At 36.8% G+C, this 16,007-nt stretch overlaps 1 protein-coding gene and 1 long non-coding RNA gene across 2 annotated transcripts; one reads left to right on the top strand and one right to left on the bottom strand.

Annotated features, from left to right (window-relative positions):
• Positions 1-259: 259 nt before the first annotated feature.
• LOC148741595 (uncharacterized) lies at positions 260-2,562 on the top strand. Its single transcript, XR_015994607.1, has 2 exons — positions 260-374; positions 822-2,562. It is a non-coding gene; the product is annotated as an uncharacterized LOC148741595 (long non-coding RNA).
• LOC111340209 (sec1 family domain-containing protein 2) lies at positions 2,123-15,542 on the bottom strand. The gene is made up of 17 exons (XM_022947011.2): positions 15,346-15,542; positions 13,900-14,127; positions 12,978-13,118; positions 12,630-12,707; positions 11,515-11,646; positions 10,877-11,049; positions 9,164-9,260; positions 8,424-8,551; positions 8,014-8,131; positions 7,317-7,402; positions 6,695-6,797; positions 6,043-6,103; positions 5,492-5,591; positions 4,576-4,636; positions 3,594-3,688; positions 3,342-3,474; positions 2,123-3,021 (listed from the first exon to the last, which is right to left on the bottom strand). The coding sequence occupies exons 1-17, from the start codon at positions 15,526-15,528 to the stop codon at positions 2,932-2,934; spliced, it is 2,007 nt and encodes a 668-aa protein (XP_022802746.2). The 5' UTR covers positions 15,529-15,542; the 3' UTR covers positions 2,123-2,931.
• Between the last annotated feature and the right edge of the window lie 465 nt (positions 15,543-16,007).

Below are 16,007 nucleotides of genomic sequence, written 5' to 3'. Positions count from 1 at the left end.
CCAAAAACACTCAAACGGAAGAGCATTGTTGCCTCGTGACGTCACAAGCCTCTTTGAGATGTATTTCCTTCACATCATCCCGCCTCTCCTTGTATTTAAATCATTTTCTTCCGCGCTTCTTTTTCTTTAATATCCAAGGCATTGTTCGCTTATAAAAGAAAGCCTTAAATTCTTAAATTAATTAACTCTAAGATTCGTTTACCGTAAATACGCTTGTGCAACAAACAAAGGGACATGTGCTTTTCGTGATTGATTCACGGGAAAGGGTGTCTAAGGAGAGCGGAGTGTTATGGTTTTGTGTTTTCGCAATTTCCTCTATTCTTACCGCTTTCAGTCTCTCTTAGAAGAAGAATCACGAAAAGCTGGTTATCTAAGTAAGTTTTGACGACTTTCACAGACATAACTTAAGATAAGAACCCATATGTTCAAAGATACCGAACTATAAAGTTACGAAAAATGCTTTACAACTGACATTTCACTTAACGTGGCCTTAAGTATGTTACAAATAATGTTTTTGTGCATATTCCCGACTAGCCTTTCCAGTTTAATGTATTGTCCTAAATTTCCATTCCTTGTTTCTAAAATGGCTGAATTTCTCATCGTCACAAAGCGATTATGCTGAGTTTTATAATTCCCTTTAATTTTCTTGAACCGATGTTAAGTAAATCACGCTAAACATGAAGTGCGGGATCAGGTTTTTTTTACCTTTCTCGAATTCCCGTAATTTCATTTATCTGCACGAAAAGCGACAGAGAACGATGAGGATCGTGTGGTTTCACGTTAAAAAGAAAACTTCCCTTGATTTCTGTTCTTCATGCCAGGGTGGTCTCCTTGCAGGTGTCTGCAACACAAATACGACGAAAGCTGCTTATATACTTCCGCGATATACTGATGAAATCTGTTACGCTGACCCTAAAAGAGCCTGGGTTCTGACAATCATCACAGTCCCGCGCTGAATAACAACAGACAACAAAAGATCCTTACGGATAAGATTTAACTGAGGATATCGATTTTAAAAAGAACACTTTTTTGGGGCAAAGCGGAAAGTGAAGAATCATGGACGGACGTGACGCAAAAAGATAGTTGCACAGAGCATGGTCAAAGAAATTGTTCACCTGTTAATACTTAGCTTATTTGACTGGAGGTATTCGTCAGAACGACAGTTTTCTGTTATGCAATCCTTTGTAGAGCATTTAGATATCACGCAATACGTCCGTTGGTAGGATCATGGATCAGTCTCTTTGTTCAAGAGTGTGTCCGAGGGCGGAAAAATACCGAAATTAAACCAAAATCAGTTACAAGTTTGATTCCATAATTCAAAAGAATACACCGATATGATTGACTTGAGATGAGAAATGGAAACTGACTAGCCGAGTGACCAAGAAAAAGCGTGATTAGCGGAGCGACAGAAATGTTTAAACCAAATATTCACAATCTATAATACTTCTCTGGCCGTAACCCTGACAACAAATAACTTATCAGCTTCATAAGCAAAGTGTTTATCACGACGATTCTGTGCACATCGCACCTTTTTTAAAGAACCACTTCTTATAACAACCCAGACGATCAAACTTCATTCACGCCCCTCTGTAAGACTATCACCCTTCCTCCCAGTTTGACCCTCCCCCTCTCCCTAATTCCCCGTTTGCCCCTCCCCCTCCCCCTCCCCCCAATGCTGGCTAGAAAACTAAGCTCCCGAAGAAGTACCAATGACAGTAATATTACGGAAATCACTACTGTTGGAGGGTAATCCTGAAGTGTTGTAAGCTACCTTAACTATCCAGCAACAACTCTTGATCTTCGTCATCACTTCAAAAACAAGATTTGGCTTAGTTTTCCTGTAATGACAGACCCTTATTGTGAACTTTGCTATCTGGACCACAGGAGCTCGTAACGAGATACTGTAAATTGAAAAAGGCACTCAGCACTGAGACTTGAGAGCAATCAAGCAAATGTGATCAGTTGATATAAACCAATCAGAAGGTTGGGAAAGACTAAGACGTGATTGTGTATCTTTTTAACTCACCTCAAAGGTTATGGGAAACTCTCGAACATGACAAAGCCATGGGAAATGGATATAGGTTTGGAAACATGATCAGTGGCTTAGGAAGGTAACTACTGCTCGACTTTGACCTTAAGGTTTATTTTAAAAACCCGCCGTAAACAACTCTATACTGAGGCCATCGTTTATAAATCAGATTTAAGAAAAAGATCATTTTAAAAGGCTTAGCTCTCGGTCGCAAAAGTACTACAAATCCGCTTCATATTTGAGTAGGACATCTTGTAACTATCGATGCTCTGTGTCAGTGGTAACATAGAGTTAACGAACCACACCGGGCACCCATGCAACAAACGGTGCACCCTTAAAAGACTTTAAAAGGCTGTTCTTAGGAGCATATCAGTTGTTTCATCTCGATACAATAAAAGCGCTCAAAGGATAGGAAATATCATAGCATATTTTTTAGAAGCTCTGCGGCTGTCGTTTCCATTACTGTAATTTCTATGCATCCTCTGTGCACTTGTTCAAAATTTAAATAAAATCAATTTTTTTTTCGCTTTGCACCGAGTTGGGCTTTTGGTCCTTTACAAGTCTCTTGTAATTGATCTGAAGTTCGTACTTTTCTCAAGCCTCTACTAAAAGATTAGGAAGATATTTTCGTCCAATCTTCAAGTGGCAATAAAAAATGTTTCATGGAATCCTTCACCACCGTAATATCATTACGGGAGTACGGGAGTTACGCGTGCTGTCTATTCAGCTGTTCAATTTACAGTTTATCTCTTGTTTTGTTAAAAGCAACTGACCACCCGCTATTTCTCACGCGTATGTAGTGTTCTCTAGCAAGTCTGTCACGACGACTTGGATAACTTGACATTGGCTTCACAAGCCAGATGTGTATTACGACTAAATCTCGCCACACCTCATGAAAATCATCAATGAAGAGCTGGGAACAGATTATCTTGGAGGAAAACTTCCTCAAACAAATCTTCGCCTTTCATAAGCCGTGTGCTACCAATTAAAAGCTAAAACGAATACAAGCAAACGTGAATTAGAATGTTGCGTCGAGAGACCTACTTACAGCCCGCCACTGACAAGAAAATTCTCAGATTAAATTTCCGTAAGAGTGAAAGAAGAGTAATGCTTGTCCTAAATCACCGTACACAGTTTCAAGCACACTTTCGGTTTGTTTCTTATTAGGTTCTAGAACTCGTCGGAGGTATAAAGATACGTCTGAGCCGTATGAGCCCCCTTCTGCTTAAGGGGATACTAGCCATGTTGATTACCTTAGTTTTAACACAAGGAAACACGCAGAATATCTGCTCCCTAACAACAATGCTCTCACCTGGGTATTAGGATGATACGCAGCAAACGCTTCCCTTATTTGGTGAACCTCTGAACACGTGATTCCCCCAACGATGAACAGAACCAATAGAGGATGGTCATTAGGACGAGGCTTGCTCACATTCATGAATAAACTGAATCAAACGATAAAACAAGAAATAGTCGATTGACGACGATTACACAACGATTGTATGACTTGCAACGCACGGAGGAAACAACTGACAGCCAAACAAACTGTCCCCTTTTGTTTTACCTAAATCCTGTTTTGATGAGATCCTTAAAGCCGTGTGACTTGAACTCGATATCGGGTAGTTCAGGTGATTCAGGACTAAAAATGCCTTCTATTATCTGAAAGAGATGGACCATTTTAAACATTCACATATATCAGAATGGTTTCCTTTAGTTGAATCACAAAAACTCAAACTTCACTGAAAAGGCTTTGTTACGAAACAGTGTTCTGCAAAGAGGACCTGGGGTATAGTCCACGGAGGTGCAAAAGTGACTCTCATGGCCATCGAGGGTTATTCCAGCTCAGTTTCCTCTGCAAAAAGCCTGCCACTCCTCCGTAATGGGTCAATCTATCGCGGGTTATACTCCACCCACCCCACCCCTCTTCACCAATGTTTCCGTTGGTTTAACCCTTTAAGTCCTGAGAGTGATAAGCTTGTAATTTCTCCAAACAGTATCAACCCCAAATCAAATAATAAGGTCATGAGAATAAAGAAAATTATCATGAACTCAAGAAGCTCTTGATTGTTTAACAAATTATCCTTGTGAGCACCATAGGAAATGTATAGAGAACGGTATAGAGAACTTGCATACTGATGTTAGGGTGTCAAGGGTTAATGGTAGCCGTTCATATTCCTGGGTGGAGAGAGGTAATTGTAAGAATACCGTGTACTAAACAGTGTCTAAACAGTGTTTGGACAAGACACGGTACTCTTACAAAAACACAAAAAAAAATGGTCCGCCCTAGACTCAAACTCTGAACTTTCGATTTGGAATCCAGAGCATTAATCATCAAGCAACGGCGTCTATCGGAATACAGCTGACAGTGACGCATTTTTTCAATAGGTTTCTGGTATTTTGATAAACTACACACAACAAACAACAACCAGTTCCTACGTTTACTTATTGCCTCTTAAAAGCTACAACTATGCAGTCCAGAAACCCCATAAGAGTGGAAAAGACAGAAAGCATCATAAACAATAATAACAAGACAAATGCAAACAAACCTGTTCGACGAGAGGATAATACTGAGCTGGTTTCAATGCTGTTCCCTTCTGAAATACATTTCTTCGAACAAAGAAGGAAAAATTGCACATTACAAATGATTCCAAAAAGTCCAACGTAGCTTCTAAAATTCACACTTTATAACTTCGAGTATCCTACCTATTAATATGCTCTATTTTGAAACCGTTTCCGCCATAATGCATGATGTTTCTACTTGCTCTACACCAAGGAATATTCGTGAACTTTTTATTAACTCATCTGACGTCCATATATATAATACGCGTTTCTCTTCCAAAGAGAATTTTTATGTACAGAAACCTAGATTGCATGTGAAATTAAGTCTTTCTCTGCGTTTGGTACGAGGTTATGGGACTGTCTAAACCCTGATTTGCGTAAGCTCACGAAAAGAGCATTTAAAAGGAAAATTCATAAGTTGCTTTTGACTATACTTGGGATTGAGGATTATTATGTTGACGCCCATTCACTAATATTGAAATTCAATACCAATGATTATCGAATATTATAACTGTAGTACTTCGCTCACATCCGTATGTCACAATTCTCTCCTCTCTACTTTCCAGTCTGCTCTGCTTGTATTTGATTATTATGTCTTGTTTAACTTACTAGTAATTTTATTGTACTTAATTTGTATGACAACTGTACGTATCTTTTAGCTTATAAAGTAGTAAACTAATGCATAGCTTATAACTGCAGTAATATTGTAGTAGTAATGAAATCTCCTTAGCTTACAATGTATAGTATTTACTTTTTTATTACTAATACCCGCCAAGATTAGCTAATGCTATATGCGGGTTGTGTAAATTGGCTTTTAATGTTCCATGAAATAATAATAAAAACAACAAAACAACAACAACAACAAAACACTAGCCGAAGCATTGCCACATTAGCCAGCAATACCTGAACATTTGCAGTTCTTCTCTTGCCAAGCTAACACCTCTAACTTTTTCAAAAGCATCCGAAATTCTACTTCTCACGGTCTTCTCCGACAGTTCCGATCCTGCGCAGAACAACAAATGTGATGTGAACAAACCAATGAAACTTCACCGGTGTAAATTACCGCCGGGGGAAGGGTATGGTTGCGTTCCTAAAGAACAGGGCTTGACTCAAATTCACTATTTGATAAATGTGGAACATTTCTTATTCCAAACAGAAAAGAGTAACACTTAGCACAACGTTAAGAAAGTTGACAATTGTTCTTTTTAAAAAGAGTCAAAACTCCTCTCACAAGTCATTCATTCCTTGTCATGAAAATCGGGAAAACCACCAGTTTTGTTGCCGGATCATTTGGGCTGAGGGGTGTTGCCAAGGAGGGAGGGGTGGGGATGGCTGATGTATCAGGTTCCCATCCCTTCCCTTTCTGAATCTGCTCATGGTGTTGAAGCATCCCCTGTTAAAAGTTCTCCTACACCCTTGAGGCCCCTAATGTTCAAAAAAAGATTCTCACAAACCTAAAAACTGCTCACTGCTGCATTTCACCTCTCCACTGAGTATGCTATTCACCAGCACGTTCTGTGAAATGTATGAAAGAGATAGTAATGCAAGTTATGAGGATTATCTAGCTGTGCAATAACTGCCGCATGCTGCTCAGCAATTTTGAGTTGAACGTCAAAAGCATTGTAGGACTGCATTTAGCTTTGTGTTTCATTCTCCAATCACAAGTTGACAAGAATTGCTTGTTTTTACTAATCATGTTTAACAAATATTTTAATTATTCTTCCATAAAACTCAGCTCAGAAAATGAACAGTACACAGATTATAGCATAGATAACTCAATTTATTATCCAACTGTGCCTCGTAGAGTACAAATAACGCGCGAGACGAGTACAAATATCACGCGATATTTATACTCCAGAAATATCCGCGAAATTTGCCCGCACTGAAATAACAATTTGGCGTGTTGGATAATATATCTCTTATTAGACGTTTTGTTGTGTATCATTTTATCACTGAGTATTTTTACTCGTTCTTTGTATTTTGACTCGCCTTGCGGGCTCGTCAAAATACGGCACAACTCGTAAAAATACTTAGTGATAAAATGATACACAACAAAACGTGTAATAAGATATATATATTAACATGTTTAATTGAAGTTGTACATACTTTGATTTGTTCTTCTTCCATGGGCGAGTTAAAGCAATCCTGACCACCAGTTAGTGAGTACAGGAACACCAGGACAAGCAGAATATCTTCCACAACCACAAATCTGTAAACAAATACAAAACAAGACAGTTTATAATCATGCCTTCTGCTTCATGCCTGTTAACATTTGCTATAGTCTATCTTATCCCCAAGGTTATAATAAAGGCTTAACACACCTTAAAAATATATGGCATAACCAACTAAAACTTCACAGAAAAGAAGGAAGAACTAGGTTCAAGTATGCTTTGGGGGTGGTGCTACAAGACAAGTGTTTGAACTTAAGACCACTACACAATGGGTAGTGGTGCGGAATTTGCAAGGCAAAAGAAGTCTAGGATTGATTCCACCTAGGAATTTACGTTTCTATTTGTCTATCAAACGTACTCTTTACTACCTTCTCGACAAATCAGAAACTAAGCAAAAACCAACTGCAACTTAGTCACTTACATCTACCTTGGCTTCCACAGTTCAGATAAACAGGTATGTGTAAAATCCATAAGAATAATGCAACATGAAGGACTGTGCAGAAATCAAACGGATGAGACATATTTGAAAATGAAAGAGGAAGAGCTTAAACACACACCTCTGTCTACTATCTGACTGTAATGCACTTATCACCTCTGACAAAGCACTTTGAGGTCCATGTTCTCCAATGTGGAGAACTAAACCCTTTAAATTGAAAAAAAAAGGAGTCAATCTCTGAGAATGAAGCCCATGAAATACAATTTAGTAATTGCACCTTTAATGCTAATGAATTATACATTGGGCCAAATGAACTGAGGCCAAGCATTGGCTGGTGTTCTTTTAAATTACTGTTCAGTATATTTCAAACTTCATAATGCCTTAAGAAATTAAAGAACTGAGAGGATTAAGGCAAACAGTAATAACTCAATTTCAATTATGAGATGATCATGTTTGTCATAGAGTTTCTCAACTTCTTGCAACTAAAAAAAGGAGCAAGGATTTCATCCCATGACCTTGCAATCCTAGCACAATGCTCTGTTCTCGCAAGTAACTCATCCTTAATTTCATTTCATTATCACAAGAACACAGGGGCCAATTTTTGGAGATCAAAATTACACCTTTAAAGGTGTTATTTCCAACCAGTTCAATAAATGAGCATGAGTAAATTGTAAGGACCATCTGACAGTAAGTCAGTTAGAAGATTTACAAGACAAGTACAACATGGATGATGCTAATAAAAACAAAACTTATAATGTTTGTGTCTTAACTGATTGGCACTAAGAATTGCAAGTCAGAATAATTTATTGAAAACTCACTTTTTCAATAGCTTGCAAGTGTTCCATTTGTGGAATGTGTTCATTCTTCAATGCTGTAATTGTAGCTCTGACCAACTGTAGCAGTGCTCCATGTCTTTGTAGACACTTTGGCTGACCTCTAAAAGAGGAAGAAGAGTATTTACATTCACTTAAGAGACTAAAAGTCTCTTACAAAATAAAATTGCAATCTTGAGAGTAAGCAGGACTCAATGCTAACTTTTCAACTTACTAGCCAAGTGACTAGTGACAACTTAGATGTTACAACAATTTCAGTTTGTTTACTAGCAACTGGAAATTGGAAATTGAAGACCACTAGCCAAAACTGAATTTCTACTAGTCTGTGGCTACCGTTGGTGTTGAGCCCTGGTAGGTATTAAATTTCAGTATAAACACGCATGATGCAGATATACCTAAAATGTTCTGACATGGACATGAGCTGTTCTGTTGTGATTTTATTCTGAACACTTTTGTTCTTTTGTATCAGTGATTCTTTTGTCAAAGCATCTTGTAACTGTCTTGACAAATCCATTAGGCTTTCCTAAGAGATGAAAAACAGTGTATAAGTCAATAACAAAAAATATGGTGTACAGAAAAGAAAACAACTTAAAATAGTACTTATCATATAGCAATGAGATTTACCTCTCAAATATGGCAAAAAATTACTTAAAAGCATTGGCAAATCATCTGATAGTGGTGACTTGTTTTAAAATAAATTTTGAAATACTTGATTGTTTGTTTGATGCTTCTTGTCACTGTGACACTTATAATAAGTAAACTTTTTTTTTCTCTTTGCCTTGAAACAGTGAGATCTAAGGCAAAATAACTGTCTGTGATACACCGAAACAGGTCCACACCCAGAGATGGGATCTCAAGTTCAAGATGTTAGGAGGTATACATATCAGTGGAATATCAGAGACAATAATCAGGGCTGTGTTCTAGTAGTGCCCAGTGGCCCCTGGCACCATACTTTTGCTCTTGGGCAACTCAGGAATCTTAGTTTTTTCATAGAAAGCATACAGTGGGCACCCTGGATTTCACAGGTTCAGCTAGGGCACTGAGCTCCCTTCAATTTTTCTTAGAGCACAGCCTTGTAATGATGTATATCAGTGAGGTCTGGAAAAATTTATCATGTATATTACGTGCAAGGCACCTTTTGTCTCTTGGTTATCATGGAGCAGAGAAGAGCCTGGGTGGGAGGATCGCGGGGATGTGCTAAGCAGCCTGGTGCCACAGTGTGTGGAGTTGAACTGAAAACAAGAATAGCTGAAAGAATTACCTCTTTAGCCATGTACATGGAGTGCCCTCCTTAGTTGCAGTAAACACCAAAAACAGAAGCATAATCTCCAAAAATTTCTTTGCTCAAATAAATGCTACATACTGGTAGAAGAGCATGGTCTTTACTTAAAGATTATAGCAGTTACTGTAGCTATCTCAGTAAACTACCTTTAATCATCCTTGAAAATTTTATATAGAAAAAAGCGAGGTAACTTAATTCTATTTTACATGATGGTTACAAAATACTTATTTAAAAAAAATGTTGTCAGTGATTTGTGAAACAAGATTTTGAATGTGGGTTACAAGGCTGTGGGATTAAATCAAGTAAATACATGTATCATGGTATCGAATTCCTGATATTTCCTTCTAACTGCTATTCGTTTGCTTTTTGAGAGAATTTGGTGTCAGATCAAGATAGCATCCTCCAACTGATAAAATTGAATATTCTCCCCACCCCATTGCTGGTTAATGCATTTGTAAGGAGAGTCACATGAAACCCTAACCCTTCTGGGAGTTATGAGCTCAGGCTAAGAACCAGTATGAATTAATTACTGCCTCCCGGTTAGCTCAGTTGGTTAGAGCACCGGACTGTTGTGCAGGAGATCAAGGTCGATAGTTCGAGTCCTGGCCAGACCAGCACTCAAGGTCTTAAAATAACTGAGGAGAATGCGCCTAAGAAATGGATATAGCCATTCTAATCTTCTCGGATAAGGACGAATAAACTGTAGGTCCTGTCTCCTGCATCTATTCATTAGTTAATTTGGTTAGGCAGGGGACGTTAAAGAACCCACTGACGAGATTACTGTGATGTGATCTGGCCTGTTTACTGGGAATTGGGGGGAGGAGGCATCTTCAAATAAGTTTCCTTCGATTGTTTGTAAACTGCTGATGCAGTCTGGCCAAAGTCCCCTGAAAAGTGTTGTGATGCACATTTGATCATATCCACATGTTAATTTGCACAATATAAATATTAAATTATTATTATTATTACTATTATTATTATTATTATTATAATAATATACATAAAACAATTTATAAGTTCTGATTGGTTAAGGTGAATGCAGTTTTCAGTTAATTCAGTGCAGAAGAGAGTTAATTCAATGCAGGAGAGGGTTAATTCAGTGCAGAGAAAGAAACAAACCAGACATTCTGATTGGTCAGAATGATTGGTCAATGTCAATGTCAAGGTCAATGTCAAGGTCAAAGTCAAGGTCAATGTCACTTGCAGGGTTTGAATAAATTATTTTTGCACCTGATGTGCGCACTTTTCTTCTGCATAGTTATAAGAAGCTACCTCATATTTTTTCATGTATATTATTAATAGATAATCACATCATTTTCTCATGCAATTTGGAATAAATAAGCACTTGAAAATTTTTTCAAAGACCACAAATTGCACTCGCCCTACAGGCTCATGCAACTTTGTTGGTCTTTGAAAAAATTTACTTGCACATATTTATTCCAAATTGCACTCGAAATCATGTGATTACCTATACTTATTATTATTATTATTATTATTATTATTATTATTATTATTATTATTATTATTAAGAGGTTTTCTTCCATCAAAATGTGGCCTTTATCATACCTGCCAGGAGAGCAAAGCGGTGACATATCTACAGCGACATCACTTGTATGTTGTGGTAACCTTGGCAACAGCTGGATGATCCTATCAGCAAGTGTATCAAATGTGTGGCTTGCTGGTCCCACCAGATCGAGTGTCCTGTCAATCAAAATCAGCGATCCACGGCTGCTCAAGCTCTGATGAGTCAATGTAAATCAAAAGACATGTTTAATACAAGTCATCCATTTCTTATGATCAAACTATGAACAGATGTAAATTTAATCAAAATTCACCAACAGGCCTTCCATGAACATGGGAAAAAGAAAAAAAAAGTCTCAAATAGAAATTGTGCACACCAATATCATACTTCAATCAGTTGTGACATAAAAATATTCAAAGAGGCTCAAGGATTTTCAATTTAACTACAATTTTCTGTAAGCATGTTCACAAGCTACCAAGTGACTTTCTGCAATGACATAAAGAATGATGCTATTAAAAATTAATTTTAGACCTGAGGAGAAAAGTGAATAATAATGTTTTCCAGCCAATAATAATCAAATCCTAGCAGTAGGCAGGTGCTCGTCAAGTGAGTCAAGTTTTTATTAGTAAGAGCTTCTCATAGAAAGTGGCGGGACCAATTTGCACCTTATTGGCTGATGTACCTTTCTTCTTGTTCTAGCGGCTGGTAAGTTTGCAAGCTCTGTAGCTATTGCTTTGCTGAGATATCCTACTCCATAACAATCCTCACTCACTTCCAACAATTCAAACAAACTGTTTAAACCAAAGGCAAACATCTGAAATAGTGAGGTAAAAGTAAGAAATAACTAAGAATCAGGTCACATCTATCACTGATGGAGTAGTTGGGGTTAATCATTAAGACCTCCTTACCACAATTACTAAGTCTAGTTAATTTGTTACTCATTTACTGGAGGAAGGCTGGAACATAAAATCCCATAAACCTCTTTGTTTCCTTTCTTTATAGGTTTTAGATGAATACAACTGAACAGTATTCATTAGAGAAGTGTTGAATTTTTCAGAAAAAAGTTCGCCAAGAAAAAGGAAATCTTTGCAGTGGAAAGCATCATCTTTCTGACTCACCAGTTCTATTAATATCATTTTTTAGATTCCTGATTGAAAATACCCTGCCTTCTTAAGGCTTTTTTGGCATATTCTCCTTTCACTTCAAAATGCTTTATGGACATTCATTTTTAGATGAATACAACTGATGAATACAACTTTTAGATGAATACAACTGGTTTTAGATGAATACAACTGGTTTTAGATGAATACAACTGAACAGATTCATTAGAGAAGTGTTGAATTTTTCAGAAAAAAGTTCGCCAGGAAAAAGGAAATCTTTGCAATGGAAAGCATCATCTTTCTGACTCACCAGTTCTATTAATATCATTTTTTAGATTCCTGATTGAAAATACCCTGCCTTTTTAAGGTTTTTTTGGCATATTCTCCTTTCACTTCAAAATGCTTCATAGACATTCATTTTTAGATGAATACAACTGATGAATACAACTTTTAGATGAATACAACTGGTTTTAGATGAATACAACTGAACAGATTCATTAGAGAAGTGTTGAATTTTTCAGAAAAAAGTCCGCCAGGAACAAGGAAATCTTTGCAATGGAAAGCATCATCTTTCTGACTCACCAGTTGTATTAATATCATTTTTTAGATTCCTGATTGAAAATACCCTGCCTTTTTAAGGTTTTTTTGGCATATTCTCCTTTCACTTCAAAATGCTTCATAGATATTCATATCCTACCTTGACTTTCAATTGCAGATTATGAGGAAGGAAAGTCACCTCAAAGTCATTCAGGCTGTTAAATACTCTTTTGTCGCCCTATAATTTGAAACTGTTTTGTTTAGTTTCCAACATGTCAAATACACACGCATACACAGTACTTAATCAAACAGCAAAACATGCATTTAATCAAAACAAAATGTAGAATACTATATAAGATTTATACCTTGTCTTATTATCGTAAAGGGCAAATATCTCAAGGATTGTACAGCCCCATGTTCTGTCACTGAAAAGTAGTTGAATTTACAATGCATTCTTGATAACTTGATCCCCAGTAGAAGGGGTATTAATAAAAGATAGAAATCATACCATGCTCCTGAGAAACTTTTGCAGTCTTGGTACATCTGATGGCAGTAGAGGAAAGAATGTTGAAAACACTGGAGTGATGAAAAGACCAGGACAAACCACAGCAGGAAACAGGGGCAGGTAGTGCACATCTACAGTGGCATACTGCAGTAAAAAAATACATGTAGAAACTTCTTAATTGGCTAAACAAACCAAATTCTTTGTAAAATTTTTTCATGAATATAAGCAAAACCTGGGAATCAAATACCAAATAAATTTTTCAAGTAATGAGGGTGGCAAAGGGTTTCTACGTGACTTGTGATTATCAGGCCAAAATTTATTTGTGATGCCTGATTTTCACCCTGAAAATTATATATTATTAATTAATATGAGAACCATGAATTTGTCTTTCAATTTGTGAAAACCTCAAGATTTTCCTGAAACCTTATAATACAGAAAAAAAAAGAGATTTGAAGTTTTCCCTTTAATATTTTTTTTCTAAAAGCCAAGCATTAAATGGGATCAGGATCCCACTCTGCACCCTCAGCAATGTGAATAATAATATATTACATGAAAATAAAATTATACACTTCTCATTGGCTGAAACAAGTGCATTTTTCATGTAGCAGAAGTGCAAAGTTGTAATATTAATGGAAAGTTGTAACATGAGTGCAAATTACAAATAGCATGCTCTATCAAAATTTTGTCTGTCTTTAATTTTTTCTTAATGCCAGGTATATTATTAGTTCAAATTTAATTAATTCAGGCAATCAAATTACACTTGCCCTATGGGCCCATGCAATTTCATTGTCTTTGAAAAAATGTATTTGTGCCTATTTATTTCAAATTGCACAGTACAGGCTGCAAGCAAGAGGAAAACAGGGAAAATTTAGAAGTTCTTTTTTTACATTTTCAACACCCTATTCTTCCAATTACTTATACCTACCATGTTACCCATCCACTCTCTAAGTTTCTGTGATAGTTCCCCAAATGGTGATATTTCTCCTATTTCCATATGCCTTGCAAAACAATGCACATTTTCAGGCACAGTGCAAAGGATTGTACAGTGCTGAAAATCACTTGATTCTACAATAGTTCGAATCAAGTCCAGAGATTCACTTTGAAGTAGAGTACCAATCACAAACACAGCTTTCGTTTCAGATTCATTTCCACCCTGAAAATGACAGGGAGAAAAGTGATTGACATATTAACCCATTAATTTCCACGAATGACCAAAACAGAATATAACCACAGATTAAACAAACCACTGTTACAATAGATATGGCTGGTAGACTTTACTGACCCCAAACGGAAGCCGTAAAACTAAATAAATGGAAAAAAATACGCTAATGACATGATGCAAAGGTTTGTTGAACGAGACTATAGAAAGAAAACGTAAAAAAAAAATTCAAGATGAAATGTGATACGGAAACTAATTAAGGACATGAAATACACTTCTTTACCTTGTCCAGCCTTAGGACCGCGAAAGGGACAAGACAAAAAGTGCTAAATGAGCGTAAATCCTTTAACGGCTTGAATCAAGTAACTTATGATCATGCTAGTAAAAAATACACTGATCACGTAACCGAAATGGCACAAAACTTAACTGCACATGGACTGGGCTGGCTAGTCAGACACACAGAATTTCGCTTTACAATACCAATACAATATTGAGCAGAAAAGTAATAAGCTAAAGAAAAGCACCAATTAGGGAATTATAAGTTGATCCAATATAAAAGTCCCCAAACCAACATCAAAAGAATTGTATGGCAAACAGTAAAGAGAATTACTAATGAGATCTTAGGAGAGCATTAGGGTTTACTCCTTATCAATAACAAGGTGAATAAAATCACTTCTAAAAGGCAAACAATTACAAGAATTAAGAAAACAAACTTCCTTTTCTTTAGCTCTGGTAAAACTAAAATTGATAAGTTTGCTTGGTGCATTATTCATAGGTGATTCAGAAACATTTGATCAGATACATGTATGATTAGGGCCATACTTTAAAAACCTTTTCTTCTATTACCTCACACATAGGCACAAAATGGTTTACAGGGTCAAAGAGAAATTATAGAACGAGAAACTGTTGGCAAGTGTAGAAATTCCATTAAACTTCCATTAACATAAAAAAATACAAGTATTGTGAGCCTGCTTGCAAGATTCAGACAATGAAAATGTAACCATTTAATATTAATAGTTCTTCGACCTGAAGTAGTCAATAAAATTAAAGTAATAAGCACCCACGATCTTCGAAAAACTTTCATTCGAAATATCTCCCGTTGTGATTTAAAACGTTTACCTTCTTACTCGCTTTCTTTCTGCCCTTTCAATTAAGAATTTTAAAAAAACTTAACATAAAAACAAGTCATTTGTGAAAATAAGACCAACTCACTCTTCCAAAGGAAATGTCGCAGACGTTAAGCGCTCCTGCATCGATCAGATCTTGAAGATTACCACACCAATGAATCCATTCAGCTGTTCTACTATCAAGATAAACCAAGGCATTGTTGACAACAGTCAAAAGTTTTTGCCAGACTGTGGTTAATCCACGTTCAAGTGCGCTTTTGGCCGCCATGTTTACATCATTTGTTTACACCAGTCCCTCTCGTCGTGTTAACTTCAGACGAGATTTCGTGTTCAGGTCTCGCTCGGTATTATTGACGCACGAAAAGAGGTTATTCAGAAGGAATAAAGTAGTAATCACGATCATCATGATGGCGATTTTAATTGTACGTTGATCAATATTAACAAGAAGATGTATGGCTCCTAGCGTCAATGCAACCCAACTGCAGAGGACTTTACCCGATGGAAAAGGTCTTCCAAAAATTCCAAAATAATAAGTCGCCTTGTTCAAAAAACTGCCAATCGATCTCACTGATGAAGGGAATTAGTTTCTAAAGAGACTGTGGTGCTGCGTCGGTGGGGGTAACTACCAAATTACGATCTCACAATAATTAACCAAATTTCTCACTGATGATGTGGTGATATAATTTGCGAAAGAAGCTGACCAATCTGTTACGGAAACTCCTGGAGTTGCTGGATTTGTCCGAATAA

This window comes from Stylophora pistillata, chromosome 1 (genome assembly GCF_964205215.1).
Source record: "Stylophora pistillata chromosome 1, jaStyPist1.2, whole genome shotgun sequence".
NCBI lineage: Eukaryota > Metazoa > Cnidaria > Anthozoa > Scleractinia > Pocilloporidae > Stylophora > Stylophora pistillata.
This window is presented reverse-complemented; position numbering and strand designations above follow the sequence as displayed.